The sequence below is a fragment of the Lissotriton helveticus genome, chromosome 5_1 (assembly GCF_964261635.1).
Source record: "Lissotriton helveticus chromosome 5_1, aLisHel1.1, whole genome shotgun sequence".
Lineage (NCBI taxonomy): Eukaryota > Metazoa > Chordata > Amphibia > Caudata > Salamandridae > Lissotriton > Lissotriton helveticus.
Window position 1 is genome coordinate 1,092,654,081 of NC_136065.1, and position 22,807 is coordinate 1,092,676,887.

At 45.2% G+C, this 22,807-nt stretch overlaps 1 protein-coding gene across 3 annotated transcripts in view; it reads left to right on the forward strand.

The window, feature by feature from the left end:
- PDCD11 (programmed cell death 11) overlaps positions 1–22,807 on the forward strand; it is a 627,216-nt gene that overhangs the window by 318,618 nt on the left and 285,791 nt on the right. For all 3 annotated transcript variants that reach the window (XM_078643694.1, XM_078643695.1, XM_078643696.1), the window contains exon 20: positions 1,372–1,886. In XM_078643694.1, coding sequence (XP_078499820.1) covers positions 1,372–1,886 — 515 coding nt within the window. The remainder of the gene's footprint in view (positions 1–1,371; positions 1,887–22,807) is intronic.

Below are 22,807 nucleotides of genomic sequence, written 5' to 3' on the forward strand. Positions count from 1 at the left end.
AATTAAGGTTAAGAAGCAATTTAGAAATTGCTGTGACCTGAGCTGAGGAGGTCAACTCAGAATACATTTTGATTTTTTTGATTTTATCGCGAGTGCTGGACAAAATATTTTAGCCAACATTATGCTCTAATTGTAAGATGCCAGAATTAATGTTTGCTTTAATTTAGTTGCTGTATTTTTGTTACATCCAAGCATTTATGGCTCAAGGCCAAGAATATTAGCAAGCAATAGTAGTGCCTATACCAATTCCACTCCACCTTTAGGTGGATCAGGATGAAATCTACAAATATATAATGCAGACTTAGATGATTGCATCAGATACTCCAGAGTTGAGACATGATGTTAACAAGAAAGTCACCACAGCAGAGCCCCTGGGAGCCTCACACATGAGGGCTGTGCTTGAGTCAAAGGGAGGAATTGTAACAAGTTGATAGCAGTATTTGAGAAGCTCCAGTTACCTAGGCCAAGGCAGTGTCGTGGATATTGACCTATTGGTTTCTGGAGACAGTGACCAACAGTTTTGAAATCTGCCAACTTGTCAGCAGGACCAGACCGTGACACTGTCACCATAAGCTTTCATCCTCTATGGTATTATGATTCACCGGTCCAAGATTTCCAAAGGCCTCAGGTTGGGGAATACGATGCTGTGCATGTCTGCCTGAAAGAAAATTCTAGAAGCTATTCCCCTTTCCTTTGTCCACCTGCAAAGAACATCTGATAGATAGACTGAGACTATGGAAATTAGCCAGTATGGACAAGCCGTGCACCACATTGAACCTTTAGGCACCACCGCACTGTTTCTGCTCCTAGGCATGTAACCTAAAATTATTACTATCAGGCATGTTAGTAAGAGTAAGATTAGTACACTGTGGAAAAACCCAAACTAAAACATCCAGAATTCATCAGCCACAGTGTCCGTGTCTACATGAAATGATATGGCCCTCCTACTCAGTAGCATTTAACATGTGGTGCTCTTGAAAGATGCTGGATTATGAGCGCTAGAATCTGTAGTGCTCCACGTCAATGAGAGCTTTTTCACCTCTGGGGACTGACAAAATGGCAGCTCTTTTGTTCTATTTGTGGTGGTGTTTTTGGTGTTTTTGGTGGGCAGTGGTGTGAAAGAGCTTGATAGCCAAATTCCCTATTGTCACCTAGGACACCTTTAGCCATTATAATTTGGTGCGAGTTCAGTGGAATTGACTTCTATTTATTTAATGTGACACATGCCACCTCCTCACTTTGCTACTGTCAGAACATGAAGGAGATCATTTTCAGTCATCTTACTGTGTTACAATGCAGTTGCTATGAAGTATTTTGCATTCTGAATGGAAGTCTTTCCCGCTCCTAAGTGTATTTGTCTTGTTTTTACAGTTTAATGAAAATTACTCCACGTCAGCAGTTGTACAACATGTTGCAGAAGAATTTGCAGTGGTCTCCTTAGTTGAAACGGGCCAGCTCGCTGCCGTCCCTGTGGCTTCCCATTTGAATGACACCTTCCGCTTTGATTCAGAAAAACTGACAGTTGGAGAAACCATCTCCCTTGTACTAAAAGCAGAGACCTCAAGTGATCATGGGGTTCTCTTAGCACTGCAAGGTCCTGTGACTTCACGGGCTAACAAGAAACAATGGAAGAAATCGGACAACCAGGCAGAGCCGCCATCAGTAGGACGCCACAGCCTGTCCTTTGGTGACATAGTCACTGGAACTGTCAAGACTGTGAAACCAAACAATGTGGTTGTTTCCATTTGTGATAAACGTGTGGGGTTTATCCATGCATCCCAGATATTCGATGAAGTCACAATTGGGACATTTCCTACGTCCAAGCTGAAAGCGAAGGAAACAGTTGCTGCTAAAGTCATTGGTGGTCGAGACATGAAGACTCACAGGTAACATTCAGCTTTTTGTTGGAAAGCAAGCCTGATAACTCGAGCGAAGTGAATTGTGATTGACAGTGAAGTGGGTGCGGGTGGTTTAGTAATTAAGCACAGGGGTGGAACCCCTTTTCACATTTTCAAACCTGTCTGGGTCAAAGTTAACTTAGACTCATTGCCATGGCACTGTTTCATTGAGTAAGTAGGTTTCACACTAGTTCCACTTTGCAGATCTTTTGTCTCTTTAAAATGACTGTTGCAAATTAATTCGGTATGTGTGCCAGTCTCATTTAGAGACCAAGAGTACATAAGGGACTAATTAACTTTTGTCACTCTCTACTGCTGTGATGAAAGTGACTTGACACCTATTGGGGAGGGAAATCAACATGCGGCAATATATAATTCAGACAACTGAGCAAAACATGATATAATCAACTATTGCTTTCTGCACTGCCAGTTTGTTTCAGTGCAAGGCCTTTTTATACATAAAAAGAGGTAACAGTCTTGTCATAATGTTGGGAAGTATTTCAGCTTCTAGTTATCAATGCAATTCTTTGATGGTTAGCTTTCGGCTGGGGTGGGCTTTTGTTGAAGTTTGTCATAATTGCAATATAAAATGCTGAGCTGCAGCAGTGTCTTAGTCTTCCATTTCTCTGTAACAGCTTATGTTATTCTTGCAAGGAACTTTCTACACTAAGGACATTTTAATTGCTAGGGGTTTTAAGAAAAATCTCAGTGAGCCATTTTTTACCATGTCCCACTTGAACTCCTTCTGATATAAGAATAAAATTGAGTTTGTATATTTGCACATCCCATTTGAATAGCTGATGTACTCTGTTTCCCATTGCCAGCTTGTGGGTACCATACCAATTGTGTGTGTTATATATACACCCTTTCATTCGAACAGTGTGGGCTGGAACAAGTTTCTATTGCATTTAAAAGAAATGCTGACAAAGAGTCTTGCCCCTAATACCATTATAATTGTTTTCTCTTTTGTTGTGGTTTTACTGCTCTTCATTTTATTTTTCCTTCCAATACAGCGCTATGCATCCATTATTATTGTCTACTGTTGAGTATAGTTAAAGCTTAGTCCACCTGAGAGGTATTTTTAACAGCTATGTCTTCTCTCTGCGCAGCAAACCTTTTTATCCTTGAGTCAACGTTGGTTTAGGGACTCAACTGCCATGTTCTGCGGGTAAAATTGGAGCAGCATCTAAATCAGTGCATAGTTCTTTTGAATTGTTTTTCTCGTCCTAATGCCTTCTCAGTGGAGGACATATCATGCAATGGACCTTAGATACAACTTTTACCTTGGCAGAGTCTGAGATCCGTGATCAATGACCAACTTTTCATGACATTGGAACCAATGATTCTGACCAAGCAGCATCATTGCCACGTAGATAACTTAATGTATTAACTCTTCCTACAAACGATATGGAGACTGTAGGAAAGTGCCCCCTTTAACATGGTCACCCCCACTTTTTGTATGGCATCTGGTGCAATTTTGACAGAAGGGTACAGGATTGCTGTTATCCTGGTCCCCCGTGCCAGATCTCTTCCCCTAAAACTACAATTGTTCAACTAATTGGCAATACCTCCACCCCCTGTAAGCCCCCAGAAGAAGTACCCCAGGTACTTAAGGCAGGGAGACTGAATAACTGATAGACTACCCCAGGGGAACTTGTCTGCCATATAGGTCATTGGCACTGTAACACTTTTGACTTTAATAAAGAGTTGCACTCCTGAGATTTGAACTGGGGCTTAAACTGAATGTCGCCTGTAATGAATGGGGAAGAACCACTACAGATAGCGAGAGGGTATTAGGACTCATGAATACACCTATACAACTCTAGAGCCCTACCTCCGAGGACTATGTTTATGGTTTATACATTTCGAATTTTACTTTATGTTGGTATATAAATGCTCCTCTTTTCATAAAAGCTAGTATTTGACAAGACAATAATTTATTGCTGTTGAGTTGTTACCCCCCGGTGTATACCTTCCTATCCCCTTCTCACTCCTCCCCCAAGAAGTCATGGCCTGCTCGACACAGACTACCACTTAGTCAAGTGCTGGATGGGTACTTGGCCCAGTTTCTCATGATCCATAGTAGGTTGGGCCTTGGGACATCAGGTGTAAAAGGGCTCAAACCCCACGGTTACGCCAGTTGCTCCCACTTGCCCCATGGCCCTCTGGGCGGGGTTCTGACAAGTTGTATTTGCATCTGATACATCCCAGCTAAGGCCATGAGCATATGTATGTGTAGCTACAAAAAGATTTTTGTTAATAGCAGGATTATATTTATTTGAGGAGGTCCATATTACATTCTCCCACAGGCTGAAGTAATAACTCACAAAACTTTTGCAGGGCATATTTTGCACTTTTATCTCAATTTAACTGTAGGAACGTGCCCCTTTTTGGCATGGCCAACCCAACTTATTGCCTCGTACTTTGACAAAAGTGCTCTGGTTTCCTGCTATCCAGGTCCCCAGGGCTAGATTTCTTTACTAAAACTGTTCCCCAATTGGCAATATCTTTAGCACCCCTCTTAGACCCCGGTAAATGGTACCCCTGGTACTTAAGGGCAAGGAGGCTAAAGAGTGTACCTAAGGGCTGCAGCTTGGCTTGTGCCACCCTAAGTGACCCCTCAGCACCAACATGCCACCTGCCATTGATGGCTGTGAGCCATGGTGCAGAGAAAAGTGAAGACATGAAATGGCACAACTCTTGTGTAACAGGGATAAGAGGAGCACTCGTATTTTACCCGCTGTGAAACCTAGTCTTAGTTTTGACTTTGAAAACTTTATCTGTTTTTCGTTCAAGCGTGCTGCCGAGGTGGCACGTTTGTCCTAACCGTGCCTATATTTAGGAAACTTATCTTAAGTGTGAGGAACACTTAACCTCTGCGCACTGTTGCTTGTGCGGTTCACCTATGAGAACACCGCTAAATCTTTTTCACACATAAGAACAATTTAGAAACTTATTGGTTGTTAGCTCGTGAGCTTCAAAGAAATTTTTATCAAACAAGGTTCAAATGAAATCAATCCTCACATTTTACAATTCTAGTATATTGTGTTTGTCACAATTAATGCATTGTTAAACAAATGTACAAAATCCAAACTATTCAAAAATTAATAAGTCTTTCACGTCGATAACTTGTCTTTTATGCCCTAACTCTTGTGTACCATGCTTGCAGACACTGCATGCAGTATAGTTAAGTCACCCTTACAGCAGGACTTACACCCTAAGGTAGGGTGCACTATACTACATGGGTGGATATAGCTACATAAACAAATATGCCCCTGTGATGTCCAGGTCGATTCTTGGACATTAAAAGTGAACAAGGTAGCCATTTTAAGAACATGTGCTGGACACTGGGGTTCCAGAGTTCCCCAGCTACATGATGGCTTCACTACAACTAGAGATGTTTGGTATCAAACACCTCATATTAATACACCCACACTGATTACAGTGATGGATTTATTAATACTGGCACCCAGAGCTGCCCCATGAAACCCTACTGGCTATTATTGTACTGGTTGACTGGTGTAGACCAGCCTGACAACACAGACAGGTTTCTGACCCCCTGCATGTGAGAGCCGATGTATGTTCTCTGAGGGTAGAAACAAATACTGCTCCGGCCGGAGGTGTTGTCACCTCCTCCAAGCAGGATGACTAAGTGATCAGCATATCAAGGTAGAAGTCTTTAAAGGCTTCTGCCACCTTTGATATACAACCCAAGGCTTCTAGGTGGCCCCACCTTCTTTCCACCAGTGTAGCACACACAGCTACCAGCTCGATTAGAACTTCTGCACCCGGAGGCCCCAGGGAAGGTAATGAGTAACTGCTGGTGGTTCTTTGGACCATGGCCAAGTACGACCCTTTGTCCCAAAGGAGACCCCCAGAAATCAACCATAAATAACTGTGCTACATATGCCTTTTTTCTCATAGAGCAGCATTGTTACGTAAATACGCATTAAAGTGAAGTATTTACTTCCCTGTAAAAATTCATATTTAAAAAAAACACTTGCTTATTAACAAAGTTATTGGTATCAAAATGTATGTAAAAGTCTGAGTTATTTTTCTAAAATTAGTCTCTGATTTATTCTTGGGTGTGTGTCATTTATTGCCTCTGTGAGTACAGCAAATGCTTTAGCACTATCCTCTGATAAGCCTAAATTGTTCACCCACACTACCACAAAAGAGGGCATTTAGTGTTTTCATCTTTGCCTTTGTAAGCCAATAAGAACTCTCTGGACTGTTTACACAGTGAACCTCGTTTTGGTCCTGTATATAAAGAGCCAGCTTCCTACAAAGACCAATTTACATCCTTTGTCCAGGCTAAGGTGGTATCTGTGACATTACCTCCTCGTCCCTCTTCCTGTTCCATTCCTTACACATGAAGAGTTTGCCTACTCCACAGAACCTATCACCTTGCTGAGGTCAAAATTCTTCGCCCCAATATGGCACCGATTACCCAGTATGCATAAAGGGGGAAGCGCATCAGCAAGGCAGCCTGTTCTTTTCATTCTGTGCTGTAAAACTATGCCTTTCGAGGTCAGAGGTAAGTTTTGTCACTGCATTATGTGCTTAAACTATTTGTTCAAGGCATTTATGCTGTAGATACCCATGCTTTGCATACTCCTGCCATCTAGTGATGGGTCAGGATGTTTGCAAGTTGTTTATCTTGGAAGAAATCTTTCCTAGTCACAAGGTAAGGTGACTCCTCTTTTTGGTGATAGTGCGCATGGGCATCGACTCTAATGTCAGATTGTTGTTTCCGCCATCAGGTTCGGACGTGTATTGCTGCGCTCCGGTTTTTAACCATCCTCTGGTTCCCCTCGGTAGGCAATCCACTCTACCCTTGAATGACACAGAAGACCCTGATTAGGAAGGGAGGCAGTGTATTTTTGTGGAGGAAGCTGAGCTCTCTAACCCCATCTCTCATGCCGGGGACAATCTGGCTTTTCCTGCGCCAGTGGAATAGGAGTTGGAGGAAGATTTTGTTCGAGGCATGTGGGCTGCAGAATTCATATCTTAGCATAGATCGCCGCCTAGTGTTGGGTCCGGATGTTTGCACCTTGTTGTCCTGGAAGAGTCTTTGAAGTATCACAAGATGGGTGACTCCTCCCCTGGACTACAGTGCGCATGGGCATCCCCTCTATCGTCAGATTGTTTTTTTCCTCTATTGGGTTCGGATGCTATTCCTCAACTCCAACTTCCGAACCGAAAGTATTCAACTTTCTAAGGCCAAAAGGCCTTCGACCTTGACGGTATTGTTCTCGTTCGGTACTCCTTGACTCGATAATACTTTCCATCTCGATCCGGTCGTCGACCCGGGCCGTTGGGCCTTTTCGACGCCACGTGGGCCTCCTGCCGATGAAAAGGACCCCATTTAAAAGATGCCCACAATGTCACTCCAAATTCCCACATACTGATAAACATACAGTATGCAACAAGTGCCTATCTCTGGAGCACAACGAGGAAAACTGTCCAGCTTGTTCTCGGTTCCGGTCGAAGAAAACTATCCGGAACCGAAGGGCCGCTAGACAAGAGATACAGCGGCGGGCACCGGAACCGGAAAACATTTTCGACGATGAACATGAACTCCCAGAGGCGGCGGACTCCGTCCTAGAAATAGTCACCGTAGAGGACCAGTCGGACTCCGATGACCAGATCACATGGGGGCAAACCGTGAGTACCAAAGCCCCGACCTTGCTTCCACCTCAAGACAAGGCTCTGGTCGAAGCATCGCCTAAAGGCCTTAGCCGAGACTCACAGACTCCTTCAGAAGCCCCGCCTTCCGGCTCGGCTCCAAAGACCATATCCAAGCCTTCTGATATCCCAGGAACGAGCAACACTTTTCCCAAGAAGGCCGTCAAACCTAAAAGGGTTAACGAGCCAAAGAAGGTCATCGATCCAAAAAATGGCGTCGAACCAAAGAAGGTCGTCTATCCGAAAACAAAGTCGACCCGAAAAAGTCATTCGAGCCGAAAAAAGGTGTCTATCGAAAGAAAGCAGATCAGACAAAAAAAGCCTGTCGACCCGAAGAAGGCCGTCGAGTCTACAAAAATCCTCGAGCCGAAAGGGGTCATCGAACCAAAAAAGATCGCTGAGCCAAAAAAGGCAGTACACCCAACAAAAGACGTCGAACACTAAGAGTCGTCGAACCAAAAAAGGTCCCCGAAAAAAGCTCCACAGCCAAAGGCCCTCGAGCCAAAGACTCACCACAAACAAGCGACCAAGCCAAAAACATCGCCGCCAAATCCACGGACAGTTGAAGAAGAACTTTTCCATCATGATCCAGTGAGCGCAGAACAACCTAAACTGTATATAAACGCTGAAACAGGACACGTAACAGTTTACAAGAGGAAGAAAAGATCATTGGACACTGACACTTCTTCTCCTATTCCTCCAAAGAAAAAAGACTTTGGAACATCTCCTTCAAGGCCTTTTACTCCTCCTCCTTTCATTCCTGACATGCCTTATGTGCCTTACTCTCCTACACCTTCAGGTTATGATGAGACAGGAAACATGGGGGAAGATCCTCAGGATGCTTTTGTAGAACCCGAAGATCAGGATATCCAAGATAACACATGGAGTGACCATAATGATCCTTATGATACATATGATCCAAAACCCATACCTGACACCTCTACATATCCTACAAAGACGTCTCCTACTGACGACACTATTGTTTTTAACCAGCTAGTGGATAGGGAAGCTAAGTATCATGGTGTAGACATGCACACTGACCCAATAGAAGAGGATTTCCTATTTGACACCTTTCCAACATCTGAGAAAAGTGTACGTACACTTCCCATGTTAAAAGGGGTACTAAAGCACGCGCCAGACATATTTAAAGACCCAGCCAGAGCACGTGTCCTCAATCCCAGAATTGAGAAAAAATATAAATCAGCCCATACAGACCCTTCTTATATTAAGTCTGTTACCATTAGACTCACTAGTTGTATCAAATGCTAGAAAACGAGCTAATTCGCAAATGACAGGAGATGCTCCCCCTCCTGACAAAGAGTCAAAGATATTAGAAGCCTCAGGTAAAAGAGTGGCCTCCCTGGAAGCAAATACCTGGAGAATTGCCAACACACAAGCTCTCATAGCACTTTACGATAGAGCACACTATAACCAACTGGAGGGTTTACTACAACACCTGCCAGAACCTCTTAAAGCTAAAGCAAACAACCTAATACAGGAAGGCAAATTTATCACTAACGCTTCCATTAAATGCACCCTTGACGCAGCTGACACGGCCGCCAGGTCTATCTACACTAGCGTATTATTACGCCGGCATACATGGCTACGCATTTCCGGCTTTAAGAATGAAGTGCAATCAACCATCCTCAACCAGCCCATTAACCAAGATTTCTTGTTTGGCCCTGCAGTAGATACCATCTTAGAGAAGATGAAAAAAGATACGGATACCGCTAAGTCCATGGGTGCACTTCAGTTTCAACAATCTAGGAGTTCCTTTCGTCGCTCCTCCTTTCGAGGCTCAGGTAGAGGCAACACATCCCAAACTTACTCCTCATTCAAAAGTAAAACCCAAAGCACCTTTAATAAAAGTGCCAACAGAGGAGGTTATAGAGGCAATAACAACAAGGGCAGAGGACGGGGTGGTGGTAACACCTGAGCCTCCGCCACCAACAAACAGTGACTCGCTCACACTCCCTCCAGACCATTTAACACCAGTCGGAGGCAGGTTAACACAATTCCTACCAGTCTGGAACGCTATCACTACAGACAAATGGGTGAGACAAATTATCCAGTATGGTTACTGCCTGGAACACACTTCTACACCACCCAACATACCGCCCAGACACCGTCCAATGTCCAAAGAACACATTACGCTGTTACAACAAGAGGTGCTCTCCATGCTCCAAAAAGGTGCCATAGAGCCAGTCCCATTGCAACATCAAGGAACTGGAGTATACTCTCTATACTTCCTCATCCCCAAAAAGATGGCTCTCTCAGACCAATACTAGACTTCAGACCGTTGAACCAATACATACTCTCAGATCATTTCCATATGTTCACTCTACAAAAAGTACTCCCACTACTCCAGCAAGGCGAATTCCTTGCCACACTAGATCTCAGGACGCATACTTTCACATTCCTGCACATCCAGCTCACAGAAGATACCTCAGGTTCACAATAGAAGGTCAGCACTATCAATTCAAAGTTCTCCCCTGTGGAGTAACTACAGCACCAAGGGTGTTCACAAAATGCCTAGCAGTAGTAGCAGCACACCTACGGAGGCAACACATTCATGTGTTCCCCTACCTTGACGATTGGCTCATAAAAGCCAACTCATGCGCACAGTGTGCCAGCCACATTTCTGACACGCTACAGCTACTGCACGATCTAGGATTTTCCATAAACTACCCAAAGTCACATCTGCAACCCTCCCACATACAGCATTATCTGGGAGAAACAATCAACACATCAGTAGCAAGGGCATATCCAAACGAAAACAGGATAGCCAACATACCATCTCTCATTCACAAATTTCAGCCACAACACTCCCTGCCAGCTCGAGTGTTCATGCAGCTCATAGGCATGAAGGCCTCCTTCATATTCATCGTCCCTCACGCTCGGCTGCACATGCACCCCTTACAACAATGCCTAACACGCCAGTGGAACCAAGCTCAAGGACAATTACAAGACCTAGTGTTGGTATACAGTCGCACTTACCGCTCTCTGCAGTGGTGGGACCCACAAAACCTTTCCAAGGGGCGACTGTTCCTAGAGCCAGTTCCACAGGTAGTATTAACAGCGTACGCATCACTGACAGGTTGGGTAGCCCATCTCCTTCAATATACAGTCCAAGGTCTCTGGACAATCAAACAGAAGACGCTACATATAAACTACTTAGAGTTACTAGCAGTATTCCTAGCAATGAGGGCTTTTCAGAAATACTTGACCAACAAGGCTGTGTTAATCCGGAAGGACAACATGACAGCCAACTGTCCCACCTAGCACAGAGCATATGGAAGTGGGCAATCCCTCAAAACATTTATCTCCTGGCAGAACACCTCCCAGGAATAGACAACCAGATAGCAGACCTACTGAGCCGACCCTATCAGCAAATACTTGAATGGGAGATTCATCCTCAAGTTCTCCACCCATTCTTCCAAAATTGGGGACATCCAGACATAGATCTGTTTGGTACAAAAGAAAACTCAAAATGCCAGTCCTTTGCCGCCAGGTTCCCACACCCGTTGTCACAGGGCAATGCGATATGGATGAACTGGTCAGGCAGATTTGCGTACGCTTTTCCACCAACCCCACTGAATCCATTAGTGGCACGCAAACTAAGGCAACAGTCACTCACAATGATCCTGGTTGCTCCCACATGGGCAAGACAGCCATGGTACGCAACGCTCCTAGAACTCTCGGTAGTTCCTCACCAAAGACTATGCCTATCGCCACAACTTCTAACACAGAACCATAGACAAATCAGGCACCCAGATCCCAATCAGATGAACCTAGCGATCTGGCTCCTGAGATCTTAGAGTTCGGATATCTTGACTTGCCTCCAGACTGCATGAACATTATCAAAGAAGCAAGGCGTCCCACTACTAGAGCTTGCTACGCAGCTAAATGGAAAAGATTTGTAATATATTGTAATATTAACCAAATCAATTCATTGGATGCCTCCATCCAGAATTTAATCTGTTATTTGCTTCATCTTCATGGATGTAATCTACACCTCGCTGCTATAGCAGCATATCTTCAAAACAGACATGTCTCCCTGTTCAAAATACCACCTATCAAAGCTTTTATGGAAGGACTTAAAAGAATTATCCCTCCAAAGCATCCACCATCCCCAGTCTGGAACTTAAATATAGTACTTACCAGGCTCATGGGACCCCCCCTTTGAACCACTTCATTCATGCAAACTACAATTCTTAACATGGAAAGTGGCATTTTTAATTGTTATTACCTCCCTCAGGAGAGTAAGTGAACTACAAGCACTAACCATTCAAGAACCTTTCATGCAAATACACCACAATAAAGTAGTGCTTCGTACAAACCCTAAATTCATGCCAAAAGTCATATCTACTTTCCACATCAATCAGTCCATAGAATTGCCAGTGTTCTTTCAGAACTCGCAATCCGTGGCTGAACGCGCTCTACACATCCTAGATGTTAAAAGAGCCCTGCTATATTACGTTGATGGAACAAAATCATTCAGAAAGACAAAGCAACTATTTGTTGCTTTTTCACCACAACATAAAGGTAATCCCATTTCCAAGGCAGGAATAGCCAGATGGATAGTTAAATGCATTCAAATATGCTATCAAAAGGCAAAGCACACTTTAACAATTCCCCCTAGAGCGCACTCAACGCGCAAAATGGGGGCATCCCCTTAGAAGACATATGTAGGGCAGCTACATGGTGTACCATACACACTTTCACTGAACACTATTGTGTTGACATACAAGCTAAGCAACAAGCTGCTGTAGGCCAGGCTGTCCTTAACTCTTTTTCAAACAACTGCAGCTGATTCACGTGACCACCGCTAGAGGAGAAACTGCTATACAGTCTATGCTAAGATATGAATTCAGCAGCCAACATGCCTCGAACTGCAAATGCTACTTACCAGTATGCATCTGTTCTTGGCATGTAGGTCTGCTGACATTCAGATCGCCCATCCTCCTCCCCAGTGCCTGTCACAGCTGCATAGTTCTACTTCTTACATATATTTACATGACCATCTCTTACTTTTCTATACTCCATCATTGCCACAATGGCGAAAAACAATCTGATGATGGAGGGGATGCCCATGCGCACTGTAGTCCAGGGGAGGAGTCACCTATCTCGTGATACTTCAAAGACTCTTCCAGGACAACAAGGTGCAAACATCCGGACGCAACACTAGGCGGCGATCTATGCTAAGATATGAATGTCAGTCAGTCAGTCAGTCAAAAAAACTTTATTCGGTTAATTAAAACCATAAAAGCAATACATAATACAAAAAATTATTATTTTTTTATATAAAAAACAATTAAATCAGTAGTAAGGGTTGATTGCATTCCTACTTAAAAACAAAGGGTAGGGAGTGTTAATAAAAAACGATTTGATAGATACAGGGAACACCTAAAGATAACAGTATATGAATTTCACCATAGTATATATTAACGATCAGTTTTCATGGGTTAATAGTACAGCATTTCTTACTCTTTTCTGTCTGGCGGCAGCTACTAAAAAACAGGCTTACGCCATAAGCGACTGGCACTGAGTTCAACATCTGTAAATATAGTAATGCTGGCCGTACCTGAACGAAGTTTAAAGGTTTTAAAATGGGCACAAGAAATTTTTTCCGCAGGACCAAATAGTGCTCACACAGCATAACCAGATGCAAAGTGTCCTGTGTTGAAAAACAGTCGCATGTGCAAGGGGGAGAATTTTCTGGAGTACCCCAATCTGTATACGTACCAAGGATAAAATGGATCAAATTAAATCTAAACCTAATGAGCAGAAATCGATGGTAGGGCTTTGTGACATATTTTAAATAGGGTTCCATCTCTGTAGTAGTGGAAAGTTGAAAAAGTAATCTCACTGTGGGTTTACTGATTTCGGCCGATTCTCTTTCGCCTTCCAACAGAGATCGAAAATGTTGCTTCACCCACTTTGCATCCTCTTTTTTAAGATGTTGCGGAAGAGAGTACATTTCCGGACGCCCTAGGCTATCACATGCCGCTCTAACATATGCTAGCCATGGAATGGTAAGAGCTTTATCTAGAGATGTACAATCCTTAAGGATGGAGTGAATCAAACCGATTTCTTCATTGGTCCAGGTTTTGATCCAGCAAAGTACTGGGGACATTTTTAGAAGATCGGTAACGTACCCCATACCTAGTTCATTATGCAATGAATGTATGGGGGAAGATTTCGGGAGAGTCAACAAGGCCCGTAAAAAATTATTTTCAGCAATTTGTATGCCTGGGACTGAGACATAGCCCCAAATATCTGCCCCGTAGGAAGCAATTGCCAAGCATTTGGCTCTATAAATCCTGGTCATCGCTTCCATAGGGTTTCGAGCCCAATTTTTTCGAAAAGCTCAAAAGTGCTGCTGTTGACCTAATTACTCCATTTTCCTTGAGTTTCATTTGTGGCTTCCAGGTTCCTCTCTCGTCAAAGGTGACGCCCAGATAACAAAAGGAGGGCACCCTTGAAATTGGTGAATTATTGGAACTGAAAGATCTGATCTTCATGTTTTTCTTTCGCGAACCAACAACCATAACATGGGACTTGACGGTGTTAATTTTTAAATCAAGGGCTTCCATGAACTGGCCAAAATGGTCCAAAAGTTTTTGGAGCCCTATACCAGTCCGCGCTATGAGAACAGCGTCGTCCGCGTATAGGAGGACCGGAATAGGTAGGCCCCCCATGCGCGGAGTATCCAAGGTGGCTGTGTTCAGGAATTTCCCCAAGGCGTTGATGTACAGTGTAAAGAGTAGAGGGGCCAGGATGCACCCTTGTCTGACCCCTCTCCCTGATCTAAACTTTGCTGTACACCTACCGTCCCTTGATGCCCTAACCGTTGCAAACAAATTAGAGTGGAGGTCATGTAAAAAATTAACCAAAGTAGTGTCCAATCCAGAGTTGTGTAAGATGGTCCATAATTTTTGACGATTCACCAAGTCAAACGCTGAAGATAGGTCCATAAATCCCAAGTAAAGAAGCCCCCCCTTCACCACAGTGTATTTGCTAATAATTAAATGGAGGTTCAAGCATTGGTCGATTGTCCCTCTATGTGCCCTGAACCCGTACTGCAAGTCTGAAAGGATCCCGCTCTCCTCCAGCCAATCCTCCATTCTGTGTAAAATGACTCTGCCTAAGATTTTAACGGCAGAGTCCAGCAAGGAGATTGGTCTGTAGCAGGCCGGGTCCGCCCTATTTCCTTTCTTAAATATAGGCACAATTATGGAGGTGGACCAGGAGGATGGGAAGCCAGCTGTAGGGATAGCATTAAAAACGTTAGATAAAATTTTGGACCAAAATTGTGGGTACTGTATATAGAGATCTGCTGGTACCCCATCAGGGCCCGGGGCCTTATGTTTGTTAGTCTCTCTAATCGCCCTTTCAACTTCCGTGATGTTAAAGTCCATGACCAGATTAGTATGGTCATGGATTTTGTCAGTTAAGGCAGGGGATGTAGACTCGTAGATTTTGCCAAAATGGGCTAGCCATCTGTTATCTTCAATGACACAGTCTAAATCCGTTTGCCCATTGTCGGAGAAAAAGGGCTGATTTACGATGGCCCAAAACTTTTTGCTGTCTTTCAGGGCTTCCTTTGAGAGTAAGCTATTCCATGCTTCCTCCTTGATTTCATTTTTGCGTTTTTGGGTTATAGTTTTATATTCTTTTCTTAGTTTGGCCACTAAGGATTTATCTCTAGGTCTCTGCTTGATGGCTTTCATCAGAGCACTGTGGGCCCTCGAACATTCCTTATTAAACCATTTATGGGTATTTATATTCCCTTGCCTAACCGACCTTCGTTCCAAGTTCTTACTAATCCTCGAACAGATGTCTTCGAAGGCTATCAGGACCTTAGGGCCCTCTGCAGTTGAGTCCAGACATACTGCCATGCTGTCCTCGGACTCTTGGGCAATTGCATGAAAGAAATCTTCTGGGACAATCATCTCCCATTTCAGGCGCCTTCCCTGCTCTGTAGATTTCAGATCCTTTATGGCTGCCATACTTGGCGGACTGACAGTGCGGAAGCAGTCTAAATCCAAGGACAAGAGAACTGGATGGTGATCCGATGAAATATGGTCAACTACACTGTACTCGTATACCTTTGCCAAGACCCCATTTGAAACGAATATATAGTCTATAACTGTATTGGCGTCTCTTCCAACAAAAGTTGGGGCTCTCGGCTCACTAATACCTTGGTCGAATTCAAAAAGATTTAAATTCGCTAGAAAAAACTCTAGATACTCACCCTCTGAGGTGTGTTCAAAATGGGGAATAGCTTCGGGTGATATCCCCCCATATCTATCATTAAAACAACCCCCCTCACAGGGGTGTATGTTAAAATCCCCCAGAATAACCAATTCCGAATGGGAGGTGCAATCACTCCTATAGACTGACAAAAAATTCGATAAGGAAATTAAATGTTCATTTGCAATGACGGACTCCTTTGAGTTATAAAAATTAATCAGGAGAACCGTCTTTGAATTGGGGAGAGTCCATTCTACCGCAAGGACATTTGTTAAAGCGGTATCCACTTTTTTGAAAACCCCCACTAAATCCAAGGAACACAAAATAAGTAAACCACCCTTTGCCCTTCCTCTTATACCTGGAACTGCCGGGGTGGAAAAGCTGCAAAAACCATCCAGGGAAAAAGATTGTGTTGTAACCCACGTTTCTTGAAGCCCTATGATATGATATTGTTCAATAAAACTTTGCCATACTGGGTCCAAGGCCTTTGCATTTAAGCCTGCCACATTCCAAGTAAGGACATTACAGAGTACTGGGACTGTGTTAGGAGCGGTCGTTGTACCTGCACCCCGGCTCTCTTTGATCGTCAGGCTAGTTTCGGGTATGGGACATAAAATAGCTGCTATGGGAGCCAATGTGGAAACAACCTTACAAGGACTTGTTTGGTTTCGACAAGCACCATATTCCCCTGGCAAACCCTGAGTATGTCAATCCACCCAGTCTGTATTTGAGAGGCATTCAAAGCGGTTTGCAATAGGAAAGTACAAGGGATTAGAAGGGCCATTTTGGGGTTGTTGATAGAAAACGGGATGGATGAGTTGAGGGCCATGCGGGGGACCACCTTGTCGTGGTCTGCCTCCCCTAGTCCCCACCAGATTCCACCCCCCCTCCCAGGCCTCCTCCCTCATTGACGGTTGAATATCCCAAGGGAAATTAGACCTTTGTCTTGGAAACCTGTCGTGAGAGCCTTTAAACCAACTCCAGCGATTATCCACTTGATTGTGGGGGAGATAAAAATACGAGAGGGGTCTGGCAGTAACCCTACTCGCCTGATATCTTGGGGCCCTATGATTACAAATAAAATCTACTGCCTCTGGTTTTTCAAAAGTTACCACCACACAGTCCCCCTGCAAATTTTTCTTGTTTCGTCCTACCCAGGGAGCCCTCTCTATCATTAAGATATCTGCTGATATGTTTGGTGGGAGAGGATAATTGTTCGCTAGCCAGTGGCAGACTTTTTTTTTGATTGCCTGGTATGATTCTTCATCTGGCGACCGGAGTTCTGTAACTCCGGTAAGAACGACCACATAAGGTGCGGCATCTGGGGGAAGATGAATATTTCTACGATTCCTATCCTTACCCTTATCCTCTGTATCGAGTTTTGGCGCCTGGGATAAACTGACGCTGGGTATGGACTGGGAGGTCGTATTGTTTTTAGATGAAGTGGAGTTACTATCTGTTTTTTTTTTTCTGCTCGACAACAGGGGGTTTAGTTATAAGTCCTACTTGGTTTGACGCACTGCTTGGTTTCTTAGTCGTCGTGTTGTTTATCTCCGACGCTTTATTAGGAGCCATTGTGGGTTTAGATAAGTTAGTGGGCTGAATAGACTTGTTATTTAGGTTAAAGCTGGAAGCGCTTATGTCCTTATGTATATTTTTTAAAACCGTTTCAAGACAGCGAAGTCTTACCTCTATAGGTTCTAGTAAAGTTTTTAGCATATTCCAAATTACTGTATTATTTAGAGTAGAACCCGGCTCCTCCACTGGGGATGTTGTTAATGAATTACCCGGAGAGCCGCTGAGTTCCAAAATTTCTTCCATACTTTGATCAATTACAGTATCATCTGGAAGGCTCAGCAATAGGCCAGGTTTATTAGGTGGTGGGCCTTCTATAGAGATTGGTAGACTGCCTGAGGGTTTTTCAGGAATGCGCGGATTAGGTAGAGTAATGGCCTTCTTCCCTTTCACAGCTATTAGAGTATTAGTTTTGTATTTTTGTTTAGGGATTGCCCCTTCTATCCGCGCTCTTTCTGTTGAAGTGTCTGTAGGGTTACTAACATTTATTCCGCTGCTTTGTGTTCCACCCTCGGTCAATATGAGTAAATTAGGTGAAGCCTCCAAATCCTGGGCAAGATTAGGGGCATCCAAATCCGTGTTAGGTCCAGAATGATGTACTAGAACCTGTGCTTCTCGCCGGGAATCCATTTTCGGAGTCCGAGCCTCAGCAATATGGCCAAGGGAGGAACGCTTGGCTATAGCCAAGTCTTGGGAGACTCTCCTATCCATGAGAATTATCCCCTCGTCAATGAGTGCATGTGTGCGGGTAATAAAATCATCCAGTGTCCCAGTAAGTTTTTTAGCTCCTGCGGCAGCCATACTTCTTGTCTCCCGGCAGGACATAACACGGAAATACCAAATGAAATGGCGAGGGGAAGCTCAGAACGCCTAGCCAAGATCTGTGGCCCAGCCCAGTCTCCTCGGGCCTCTGAGGGCCACAGAGGGCCCGCCCTTTGCCCGGGCTTAGCCCCGGGCGCTCCCGCGCAGCGTTATTCACAGCTATATATGTTGACACCAGGTGATGGGTGGGCGCGGCGGTCAGGGAGAGCGGGCCAGGTGACTCGGCCTGAGGATTACCGGGACTCCTGGGAAAGCGAGTCCCGGGTCCTACGCTCGCAGCCCTGTCTCACGCTCACACACCCAGCAGCTACCTGTGTGTCCGGTGCTGGCAGCAGCGAAGCGGGACCCGCGGAGCGGGTTCCGCGAGTGGTAGCGTTCCTTCCTTCCTCCTCCTCAAACGAAACACGGAAAACGGCAAAGTCAGGTGGTTTTTTGGCGTCCCCACACGCTATGGGAGGCAGAGTCTTTTAAGGTACTGCAGCTGGGCGGGGCGGTCAGGGAGAGCGGGCCAGGTGACTCGGCCTGAGGATTACCGGGACTCCTGGGAAAGCGAGTCCCGGGTCCTACGCTCGCAGCCCTGTCTCACGCTCACACACCCAGCAGCTACCTGTGTGTCCGGTGGTGGCAGCAGCGAAGCGGGACCCGCGGAGCGGGTTCCGCGAGTGGTAGCGTTCCTTCCTTCCTCCTCCTCAAACGAAACACGGAAAACGGCAAAGTCAGGTGGTTTTTTGGCGTCCCCACACGCTATGGGAGGCAGAGTCTTTTAAGGTACTGCAGCTGGGCGGGGCGGTCAGGGAGAGCGGGCCAGGTGACTCGGCCTGAGGATTACCGGGACTCCTGGGAAAGCGAGTCCCGGGTCCTACGCTCGCAGCCCTGTCTCACGCTCACACACCCAGCAGCTACCTGTGTGTCCGGTGGTGGCAGCAGCGAAGCGGGACCCGCGGAGCGGGTTCCGCGAGTGGTAGCGTTCCTTCCTTCCTCCTCCTCAAAGAAACACGGAAAACGGCAAAGTCAGGTGGTTTTTTGGCGTCAGCAGACCTACATGCCAAGAACAGATGCATACTGGTAAGTAGCATTTGCATTTTTTACTCAGTATCAGTGCCCTAACCATGACTCTTTACCCTTGCACGGTATGCTAAATACTTTCACATGAGTGGATGCAGATTTATAAGTCTGCATTACCTCTTTGTTTGAGCATTCGGTGTGCTTTGGAGTGGTTTTCAGAAGAATTACCGCAGTCCATCAAGGTAGATAACCTGAGGGCTGGGTTTTCTTTCAGAGGACGCCCTTCCTTCTGACCCTGTGGATAAGAAGGTGAAGGGGCCGGTGAAGAAATTGTACGCCACCTCCAATTTCTCCATCAAGGCAACAGCCTGTAAGAATTATATGGTCCAGTCCCTTTTGAAGGATTTTTAAACTCCAACACAGCAGATGAGTGAGGGATGGGATACTACCTCTGTTCTGGCTTTGATGAAACTTCAGCTCTGCTACTTGTCCGACATACCCTCTGATAATTTGTGTTCAGTGGCAGCAGCATCAGGGCCTTCTATTGCTCTCGTGGCCATATCTGGATGCAGGCATGGAAGACGGACACTACACAGAAGTCTGTCCTCTTGAATTTGCCTTTTGAGTGTTCAAAGGTATTTGGTACATAACTTGAGGAGATGGTGAAGCAGTTGGCTGAAAATTATGAAGCCGTGTGCTCCTGTTTGCCCTCTGTCCAAGGTGAGAGGTTTTGGATATCTCCGTGCCTTTTGTCTATTCTCAGGCTACAGGCACTAAGCCAGCCCTTTCGAAGCAAGGGTCGTGGAGTAGAATAAATCCCAGTCTCGGTCAACTGCTGTCTCAACCAATCCTTCTCCAAAGTAGTGGTTATCCATCCCTTGTGTTAGAGTTCGACTTAGCTTCTTTTGTCACCAGTGGCAGGGAATATCGTTTGCTTGAGCAGTTCAGACAATAAGCAGCTTGAATTTATTTCTCGCCTAGCTCTGGTTTTCAAGCAGTCTTCTCTGTCCTTTAATCATATGAAGCAAGCTGTATTGCATAAATGTAATGTAATGTAATGTAATAGTCACTTGTATAGCGCTCCTACCACTCCAAGGAGTATCTTGGCGCTCTGCCAGCCCAGATGAATTTAGGTTGGAGGAACAAAAGTCATTCAGTGAACGCGTACATTACACTAGTGCCCTACACGCAGCATCTGTGAGGGAGAACACCCAGGTTTTCAGGGATTTCCTAAAATGACTTTTATGGGACAGTGATCGAAGGCAAAGCGGAAGCTTGTTCCATGCCTTAGCTCCCAGGACAAACAGAGATTTCCCTCCTTTAGTTGACAATTTAAACCTGGGCTTCGGCTTCTTTTGGAGAAGGCAGCAATAATTGAGGTCCCACCCCAGGAGAAGAGACTAGGATATTATTCCATCCTGTTGCTTGTGCAGAAGTCCTCAGGCGAATTTTGTCCAGTCTTGTATCTCAAAGGTGTGAATATGCACATTCCATATCAACACTTCACGATGGTGACTTTACTGTCAATCATCCAGTTGGTTCATCAGGCAAACTACCTCGCATCCCTAGACCTGATGGACGTGCACCTGCATGTTCTCATCCATCTGGTGGATCAGAAATTTCTGCGCTTCGCGGTGGGCACGAGGCACTACCAATTCCAGTTACTTCCTTTCAACCTTTCATCGGCGATATGGTTTTTACTAAACTCTTGTCCCCCTGGTAGGTATTCTTTATTCTCAAGGTTTTCAAGTCTACCTTTACCCTTACCCTTACCTAGATGATTGGCTAATTGTATCTTCTTCCTTTTCCAAGGCAACGGAGAAGATGCTACAGGTCTGCAGTCTTCTGGAAACCTTTAGGTTTCTCATCTACTACAGAAAGTCCTCCTTGCATCCCTCTTTTTCTCTAAAATTCATCAGGCCGCCTTCAGGATTGATCTGGGGATGGTGTTCCTGTCTCCTGAAAGACAATTGTCTCCGTTCCAACATCTCTCTTGGGTTTTTTATCAACCTCAGGTGTCTGCCTGTCTGTGGAGTCAGGTGGAGAGGACCTCCACTCTGCAAGTGATCCCCTGGGTCCAGCTTCATTTTGATCTCCTCATGTATCACCTTCTTCGTCACTGGGACCCTGCTTTTCAGGAATACAAGGCGCTCATTCCTGTTACCCCAGAGATTCAGGAATCTCTCCAATTGTGGTTGTCGCTCCACAATCCCTCCAGGGGTTTCAGTCTCAATCCTACTCCCTCGGTGGTCTTGATGACCAATGCTAGCTCCAAACGGGGGGGTGAAGGGGTGGGGGGGACGGGGGGGGGGGGCAGATCTGGGAATTCCAAGGCCCAGGGCAGATGTCACACTTCTTGTCTCTTCGGTCACCGAACTGGAGGGATTTGATGGCGGTTTGGCTTTGGCAGGCACTTCTTTGTTTCACTCCTCTCCTTCGAAACTAGACTGTCTGTGTCCAGACAGACAACCAGGTCGTACGTGCATATGTCAACCAGCAAGGGGGATGCGATGGGCTCTGTTTCTCCATTCCTAGAAGATTGGCCTGTGGGCTCAGAGGAATCTTCTCCTCTCTTGGCAGTCTATCTTTGGGGTAGGAGAATGGGCCTGCAGATTCTTTGAGCAGGGCATTCCCCTTGTCTGTGAACGTATGTCTGTCATGCCTTTTATTTAAGCACAGTCTCTCTAGTTTCCACTGGCTGGATCATTGTGCCATGGAACAAACTTCCCTTCTCCCTCAGTTCGCACCCTGGTTTCTTACAGGTCAGCCTAGATGATAGATGCCTTCTCCAATCCGTGGCCCCGGGGCTTCCGTTTGCCTTTCCCCCCTTTCCGTAGAGTTCGCAGGAAAATTCGGATGGATCAGGCAGTGGTTCTTCTAGTCATCCTAGAATGGCCTAGGAGACCTTGGTTTCCTCTTCTTCAGGTTTTGGCAGTGCATCCCAATTGGAGGTTTTCCATTCATCCATCTCCACTGTGGGTTCCTCTTCTCAGCCCATTCTCTCTTGCGCCTACGGCTGGAGGTACAGCACTTGAGAGATTGACCTTGTTGGCTCAGGGTTGTTCCCTTGAGGTGGCTCTTGCCTTTCATGAGGTCTTGTAGACCTTTCACCCTGAACATTATCAAAGAAGCAAGGCGTCCCACTACTAGAGCTTGCTACGCAGCTAAATGTAAAAGATTTGTAATATATTGTAATAATAACCAAATCAATCCATTGGATGCCTCCATCCAGAATTTAATCTGTTATCTGCTTCATCTTCGGGTCTTCACCCCGAAGACTTAGTTATCATTGGAAGAACTTTGACTTCTGGTGTAAGGGGAAGGGTGTGTCTCCTGATTCTTGTGATCCGGTCAAGGCATTAGACTTTTTAATGGATGGTTTTGTGTTCAGCATGGCGGTCTCTACTCTTTGTTCCCAGAGGGCCACCATTCTTGCTTTTAGAGGTTCAGATTTGTCCCCTGTTTCTCCCTTGATGACCTGGCACTTGGTGACTTTTTTGCTTGAGGGTCCTGTCTCCCGCCTCTCAAACCACCCTCCCCCACGGATCATCCGTTCATACTTC